The sequence below is a fragment of the Onychostruthus taczanowskii genome, unplaced genomic scaffold, assembly GCF_017590055.1.
Source record: "Onychostruthus taczanowskii isolate IOZ18803 unplaced genomic scaffold, ASM1759005v1 scaffold190, whole genome shotgun sequence".
Classification (NCBI taxonomy): domain Eukaryota; kingdom Metazoa; phylum Chordata; class Aves; order Passeriformes; family Passeridae; genus Onychostruthus; species Onychostruthus taczanowskii.
The window spans coordinates 152,170-160,892 of NW_024499129.1; the positions used below are offsets into that span (position 1 = coordinate 152,170).

Genomic DNA, 8,723 nt, shown 5'->3' on the forward strand with positions numbered 1-8,723 from the left:
AGTCTCAGCATCAGTGTCTCTTCCCTCTCTTGTCTGAACACTATCACATAAAGTTCAGAGAAGGGACTTTGGCCATGAAACAGAAGAACATGTCTTTTGCATGTAGCCCTCTGACATGAGACAAGCCAACGGCAAAACACAAGAGATCTGTCCCTTTCTTTCTGCCAGCCTTCCCTGCTCATTGCCATTCCTCTTCCAGGCTTCCTCAACAATTTAGCAGATTTTAAACACTGCTGGAGGACTTCTCATCTCCATTCAACATGAAATTTCCTGTGATACCATCTTGTTGCCAGGGTGGATTTTTGTGCTCTTGCCTTTGGGGGTTGCCCCAGGATGAAGAGACATTCCCATTTCTGTAAGGGCAGGATGCCCTTAGTGTAGAGTGTTTACAGAGGTTACTCAGAGCTTTTGGAGCCCTGTACTTACTGCAGTGCTGACAAATACAGACCACGCAGTCTTGACTTCATCCAGCAAGATTTCTAAACCCAGGTAGCCTTCATAGATTTGATTTCACAGCTTTACAAAATCAAACCTTACCCTTCTAGTGAGAGAAGAAAGCCCTCCCATGTACATCAACCTTCATAGACATCAGTCTTCTCTAATGTCTGTGCTTTTGCCAGCACATGAGCAAGGGAGTAGGTCTCCACAGCTAATAGCTGAACTACATCCTGAACTTCCCTCTCCTTAAGAATCAACAAAAAGGCAAGCCAGTAACTTATATTTAAAGCATCACATTTCACCAGGAAGATCTCAATAAGTGTAATACATCATCCATTAGGCTCCTGCCCAGCTCCAAATCCACTGCTGCAGATAGCATTTCCTATGCAATGCAGGCTAAAATTTTAGCACTGACAAATCCTATTTGCACCAAAACCGTGCAGCTGGCAAGAAACCACCACTTTGCTTCTATTATGGAAGGTAAAAAAAAAGAAAAGTCAGAAAGATGCACGTATACAGCAACAGATATTAAAATCAAAAGCATGCAGAACTTCCTTCAAAATTGACAAAAAAACCAAGGAGGAGAATATTTTTTTCTGCCATTAATCAATCCTAGACAGACTACTTAACATATGTGAAATTTTGTTATTTCTCCCTCGCTGGGAAAGAAAACTTCCTGGTTATCCATGTCACTCCACTCCAAGCAGGCTTTTTTTTTCACTCCATGACAAGCAGACGGCCTGCAGCACAAGTCTCAGTTAAGCTCGTTGTGGCCTGCCTCTACAATCAGCTGAAGGTTGCACATTTCCTCCAAGGATACTTCAGTAAGCACACCGCTCGCAGTGCCTGCTTGCAAGTAAGACAAACATAAGATCCCAGCAGACACAAGGGAAAGCTTTGTGTGATTCTAACAGCAACAGGCCAAACAGAGGCAAGCAAATATGAAAGGAAACTTTCTCCAGAAAGGAACAGGAAAAATGAACCTGGTCAGTTTTTCATCTCCTGGTTTGGAGCATGGATGCAATAAATCAGCTGACCATCACTGTAGCTGTTTCTCTGGTATCATCTCAACAGCAACCATTTGCTTCCTTGGAAGACATCTTGCAACTTAATCAAATTTCTCAAGGAAATATCTTTGCCACCAGTTTACATTAGGGATAAAACCACTTTAAATACCATTCCTTGTGAAAAATGTATACAACAGATATGCCAGGTTCCTGCCTCCTGTCACTGGATCCTAGGAAGAAGGGATCAGCACCTCTCTCTCCACTTCCTCTCTTCAAAAAGCTGTAGAGAGCAATGAGGTGACCCATCTGCCTCCTTTTCTCCAAAACAGAAAAACCTTAATCACTTCTGAGGAGTGGTCCTTAACCACTCCTCAGAAGACATTCATTCCAGCCCTTTCACCAGCTTTTTTGCCCTGCTCTGGATGTATTCGACGCCCTTTAAAATATTTTTAATTTGTGGGGCCCAGAATTACACACAACACAGGTGGAAGTTATCTGAGAATGAATGTAAGTGGCCTCACGACACCTATCACATGCTACAGTGGTCTTGTACAGACAGATCTCATGTCTTTGGCCAGATTCTCTAGTCATTGTGATTTGGATGCACCTGACTGCAAAATGAAAGACCTCATGCGTTAAATGTTTCAAGGACTATGGCCAAAAGAGACCTCAGAAGTCAATACCAGCACTCTTTGTTAGCATTAGGACTTGCAGTTTTGCATTACAGTTTCTGTCCTGCTCCAGAACTTCACACATTAACATAAGCAGTGGAGCACAGTCTAGTTGATGCATGAGGTCCCAGTGCAGCACAGAGTCTCAGCAGAGAAGTGGAAATGTGAGGAGCAAGAGAGTGAGTTGGAGAAGGAGAGTACAGAAACCCCTGTGTTTATTTCACAGTGTGTTCCACCCTGAACAGACCTGTATTGCCTTTGACTGCATTCAATCTTGCTAACTTCTGCAGGAAAAATTAAGGACTTAATCCTCACTTCACAAGCTACTAAAGTCAGGCAAATGCAGCAGTAGAATATACAGAAGGTCTCTGCTAAGATGTTAAACACTAGTGCGGTTTTCATTCAGGTTTATCTGGCATTCACACACCCTCACATCTTCCCTAATGTAAGCTTAGCACAGGAGCTGCTCTTTCAGAGCTTAAGTCACACAGTGACTTAAATCCCATTATCTTCATGAGGGCTTGGATATCTGTATTCAAGAACAAGAGGACTCCCTCTGGACTGTGTTTTGTCATATACTCAGCTGAAAAAAAGTTCTGGTAAGGGACGTGAAGTAGGCAGTGCCCCCCTGCTGGCATGTTACAGATGGCAATCTGGTTGCATTTGTCTTGTGCTTATAGTATTTTAAGAACCCTTCTGAACCAAAACAAGTGTCCACTGATTCTTGACAGAAGAAGGAGATGTGAAGCAGAAGTCCCCACTCTAAACTGCTGCCCGTAGATCAGTGCACCTACCATTCTAACACCTGCATTTTTAAACCATGCCTTTATTATCTATCATAGTGAATACCTATCCAGAAACACAGATGTACCCTTTATCCTAGAGCAGTTGCACTGCAGTATGGATTCAAGGGGTGCTGGAAGCATGAAGAAGAAATTTAGGCAGTACTATTCCTATGCACAGTTACATGTGAAAGGATTTGCATGATTTATCCACAAGGTGACATTAAAAGAATTCAGTATTTAAGGCAGACATTCCAACCTTTTACCATCCAGTTCTTGCCATTTCTCCCATTCATGGCAATAAAAGTAGCACATTAAAAGGGCTCTGTGCAGCATCATATTTAGAGCTACTTTGTGTTCTGTATAACACAATTTCACAATATTCTGGTCTGCAGAATGTTGCTTTCTGCAGTAGGAAATCTCTCTTCGAACACATCACAATCTAACATTCCAGTAAATTCTCCTCACTTTCCATAGGTTTCCTCTTTTCTTTCTCATAAGAAAATATCCCAGACCTTGGCCCCCAAATCATCCAGTAACAGAATGACACCCAGAAGGTCTTAATGAAGTTCATTGTTGTCTATTTCAAACCAGTTTCCCTACTTGTCCAAGCCAGCTGTGACAGAGGAAGTGATACAGTGTAGTACAACATGGGAGTCAGGTGTTTGTGCACCTGAATTTGATTTCACACAATCTTAGCAAGAAATAAGCAATGCACAGTGAAAAGTATTACAGCTAAACTCCTTCCGGTCCCTTTCCGGATCCTTCAGTTCCTGCTTTCTCCTGGGAAATCATATACATTGGTTATGATAACATTAGCCCCGCCCTGACCTGGCTTGGCAAAGACCACTTCTAATGTAAAATACAGTCATTAAACAATTCTGATTGTCTTCATTTAAAGAACTGTCACGGGAACAGCAAAGTGACAAATCACCCTGGCTACACACCTCTGTCAATGTCTGTGATGTAACAGGGTCAAAGGTACAAAATATCCCCTTGCTGTTACTTCTGCGGGAGAAGAAGCAGCAATTTTAAGCCTTTAACCTCTTGCAACTTTCTTCTTGTTTCACACAGCTAATAAGCGTCATTACTTCTCCGTGGCTTCTGTCACTGTCAGACAATAAATAGTGTGACTTCCATATAGGGTGTTGAAAGGTCTGAGAAGCACAAAAAAAAAAAAAAAAAAAAAAAAAAAAAAAAAGCTACTGAAGGAAGGAAATCAGCCATATAACCTACTATTTTGTACTCTTTTTCCTGGACCACAGTCCCCACTACTAATGAAAGGGTCAAGGATTTTGCCATGAAGAAGCCATGGATTTAAAAAGACACATTTCAATCTGGTCAACCTTCAGGCAGAAACTCTGCTGCCAACACAGCAGCAAAATCCCAGTGCTGGCACAGCAGAGGATGACCTTCCACTGCACAGGAACAGCAGACTTCTGCGCACCCTCTTTACAACAAGCCAGGGAAAGGACACATTCTACCTCAGCAATGCAATAACCCATCAAACGGATTTCACAAAACCTAAATACCCTCATCAAACTTTCAAACAAAGCAATTTGTCACCACATAACTGCCTTTCCTTGGCTGCTAACTTGCCAACTTAGCTCAGCTATCTTTCAAAACTACTTGTGTCCTTCTTCCCCTATGGACAAAACTCCAAGGAAAAGCAAAACTAATCATTCTGTGCCATTAGAGACAAGGCTAATACCTTCAAAGTTTGCTTCGAAGGCAATGGCAAAACTCCCACAGAAGCATTCTGTTAAGGTTAGTGCTACTGCTAATTAGCAGAGAGTGAGATCTCGTCTTCCTCAATAAGGTGAGTGAGGAGGCAGGAGAATGATGTTTTTCTATCAGTACCTTATTTGACCACTCCCTATGACAAAACCTGGTTCCAAACTCCTGCAATGCTTCAGAGACCAGCATAGGCATGTACAGTAGGGAAAGGTCAAAAGCAACCACCTGCAAATAGTTTTCAAATCCAGGTTCTTAGCTATCATAAGCTCTGGCCTAAGTTTCATTTTAGGGCTGCACGCTGGGAAGAAAAAATTACTTATGAAAATGACATACCCATTATGCTCTGTCAAGGACATTCAACTGGCCCTCAGCCTTTGTGAATTTTCACCATCTGAGATAGCTGAAGGGTTAAGCTACCTTATCTGTAGGTGTTCAGCAAGCAGAATCTATAGCAGGTCTGATTCTGTGTAAATTAGAAGGGACCATAATGAAAAAATTGCAGTATTTTTTCTTTCTTCCAGGAATACCATAAGAGATGATGAGAATGGTATAAGAACTTCTGCACCATTCAAAGAATCCTATCAAACAGAAGACTGAATTCAGAGGTGTTCTGGGAAAAGCCATATTAAACTAAAATCAAAAAGCCATAAAAGCCACCCAAAGACCTCCCAGAAAGTGAGGATAATAAAAATGGTCACTAGCACATCAGACCACATACCCTACATAAAGCAAGCCTATCAACTAGATAGTTTGGTTCTCTGCTCAGTTTGGCCATCCTTGTGGACACAATTCACAGATTATTCTGAGTAGGAAGGGACCCAGAAGGATCATTGAGTCTAACTCTTAAGTAAATCTCCCTTTGGATATCAGAACTGGCAGACAGAAAGGGTTCTGGCCCCAAAACTAAGGAAGCAAACTATAACCTTTAGTCCTTGGTTTGCTGTGCCAGTCTGGCCAGCTTGGATGATTTGTATCAGATTGGGCTTTAACTCCAGGGAGAAACCAGTGTCCAAAACCAGCTTTATTTTCTGTGTTATATTTGCACTGGGAGATCTTGTTTTATCTTGTTTAAACTATTTGTAATTTAAAAATAGGACTCTGCTTAATGAATTAGCATTTCCTGGATTTTACCACTCTGCAGAGACTTCTCCTTTATTGAGTAAGTGGGTAAATTCCAGACACATTAAGTCATCTGGCAGAAGAGCTGGTGCCCTGGCCAGCATCTTGACAGACATCAGGAGCTCAGACTTCACAAAAAGATGCTTTTTGAATTTACCTTCTCAGAAAGTCCTATTATCATACAAATCCTGACCTTGGCATGCAACATCTTGTTAGAATGAAGGTCTGCCCAGGGTGAATGCTGTTAAGCACAGGCAGGCACTGCTTCCAACTCATGTTAAATCACCATGGTGCAGAAAAAGCAGCCATCATAGATGCTATTGCTTTGCTGCAGCCCTCCTCCCCCCACCTTTAACTGCAGTCTGTAAGCAATTATTTAACTTTGCTGGATTCATGGATCTCCAGCTGTAGTCACTGTATCTCTAGTTTGCAGGTATATTAGTTCAATTCTGTGCAAGCAACCTTGCACTACAGCAAACAGTGCAAAGCCTGCACATCTTAACACTAATTCTCCTTCAAAACAGGCACTGAGGAGTGAAATGAAACATAGCACTGCTACCACACAAACTGCTACCTTCTCACATAGATGTCTTCTTACCTTGCTATTTTGTGCAAACAAATCAGTCCCTTTCTTCTCTAGTTTGATCTCCCTATTCAAAACACCCCAACTAAAACTTTGGTTGCTTCCTCTGTTCTTAACTGTGAAAATTTCATTCCTCTGGTGAAAAACACCCATCACTTTCAGAAATGAAAACATTATTTCCATGCCATGGGATAGAGTCCTGCAGTAAATGTTGAAGTTGTATATGACATCAATATCACTACACATTAAACATTTACACAGCCCCATGATTCTACAGTTTCTTCAAAGAAAAAATAATGAAAAATGCACACATGAAATAGAATACAAGAGAGAATGATCATCTTCCTCTGAGGCCAATATTTCAGTTCCCAACAGCATCCAGCATCACCTCAGTGATGCTTAGACCACTGCTTAGAACTAATGTCCCGGTCAAGCAGCCCAGAAAGTAACTGTGGCAGAATAAAGGAACCTCATTCCCAAATGTTCAGTGTTTTCAATTTCTCCTACACATGTCCCTACTTTTTCTGTTTTACACCATTATGTTAAAACAATTCCTCACACACATAAGCTAATATAAAGAAACCTATAGAAGATTGGCCTTCAATCCAGGTAAAGTGTGTAGGAATCATTTCCATCCTTATTGTGGCAGTGTTCTTACTAAAAATAACTCTAAAAATATCAGAGACAGAAACTTCTGCTCTGGGCAATTTTTGTTCAGGATTTAGCCAGTTTTTGGGGCAAAGATGAAAGAAGGCTTACACACATAGACAAAAATCTCATTCTTTGGGCTTACTCTGCCTAAATCAGTCTTCATCCTTTATGATACCTGCCTCAGTGGCATGGCATGAAGAAAATCAAGACTGGCACACTGCACAGCAGCATATGCATCCAGGTGGTAGGGTGCCAATTAGGCATGACCCAGGGCCAGCACACCCTGTACAGGAAGTCTCTTCTCTGACATTGGGCTTTGGTCTCTGCTTGTTGCTGCCCTCTCCTGCTCAGACTCTCCAAACACTCCACTCCGGGATCATGAAACAGTGACAGGCATATATACTCTTCCAAGTCCTCAATAAGCTATTCCAGGTGCAGACCCTACCATAGTAGACCATCCCCTCTCTTTCTGGGTGCAAAGAGGAGGGATAGGAGGGATTCAAGGCCCCTTGTTTGCCAGTCACACTTACCTCCTAGAGCTTGTTTCATAACAAAATCCATGATTTGTTGCTTGGGGTCCTGCCCACCTTCACACCTCACATGCACAGAGACTGGGAATCCTTGGAAGGCAGCCTGCAAAGAGGCACAATCAAAACAGGAATAGTGTCTCTAGGAGAAGAAAAGGCTAATGCCTGATTTTCCTCAGCTCTCTCCCCACAGCTTTCCTCCCTTTGTCTGAGTGCAGACAAGTTTCCAGCCCTCCATCCTTTCAGACCCTGCTTCTCACGACAGGGTACCCGAGGAGGAGAGCTGCATGTTGGCCAGTGGTCAGCGGGTGCGGGGAGTCAGGGGTGCACGGCGGCTCCCCCAGACTGGGCAAGTGCCCGGGAGCAAGTGCGGAGGAGCAATGCGGTCCCCTTTTATGGCTTGTTTCCTGCAGACGGGCAGGAAGGAGTTAAACCTTTGAACTTTCTCGTTTCCCCGCCTGCTTCTCGCCCTCTCGGTTTTCAGAGGGTTTGCTCCGAGGTGGCAAGTCCGCCCGGGACCGCCGAGGGGGCATTTGAAGGTGAAGCGCTCTGCAAGTGCCCGGGAGAACAAGCGGGGGATGCTGGGCGATCAGGATGCGGATTCAGTCCGGGTGGCGGGATGGGAAGTCCCCACCGGAACCCCTCGGAAAGCCCCCAGCGCAATGCCAGCGAGGGTTGCACCTCCTCAGGGTGAGCCGGGACGGCTCAAGGTTGAAATCAGCCGGCCCCAGGTGCAGCACAACTCCGGCTGCGGCATCCCACCCCCCGCCCGACCTGGGCACCGGGTGACAGCGGTGCCAGCACCTGGAGGGACAAGAGCTGTCCCCCGTCTCTGTGTGCCCGCAACCCTCCTCGCTTCTCTGCCCTTCCCGCCCCTGCGCCGCTACCTCGCTCGGCGACAGGCGCTGTGCTGAGACGGGCCGGGCCGGGGCAGGTGGCTGCGGCAGGTGCCGGCTGCTGCGGCCGCTCTCGTCTCCCACGGGCTCCGGCCGGCGCCCGTGTGCCCGAAGGTTGCCGGGGAAGTTGCGGACGCGGAGTCGGGGAGAAGGAATGAGTCCACAGCTTCTCCCTACTTTTCCCCCGCGCCTCTCTTTTTATCACAGCATTTCCGGACCATCCCACCGACACGGTCCCTCCTTCCTCCTCCCCTCGTTGCGGAGCCGGACTCTCTCCCTCCCCCTGCCTCCGGCTCCCCCGCCCCTTCCCTG

The 8,723-nt window shown here is 44.8% G+C and overlaps 1 protein-coding gene across 1 annotated transcript in view; it reads right to left on the reverse strand.

Annotated features, from left to right (window-relative positions):
- Positions 1-8,435, reverse strand: part of LOC121334698 (complexin-1) — a 104,412-nt gene extending 95,977 nt beyond the window's left edge. Inside the window, exons 1-2 of the mRNA XM_041402062.1 lie at positions 8,403-8,435; positions 7,519-7,621 (exon numbers count right to left, since the gene is read on the reverse strand). Of these exons, the coding sequence (XP_041257996.1) occupies positions 7,519-7,549 (31 nt within the window). The 5' untranslated portion in view covers positions 7,550-7,621; positions 8,403-8,435. The remainder of the gene's footprint in view (positions 1-7,518; positions 7,622-8,402) is intronic.
- Between the last annotated feature and the right edge of the window lie 288 nt (positions 8,436-8,723).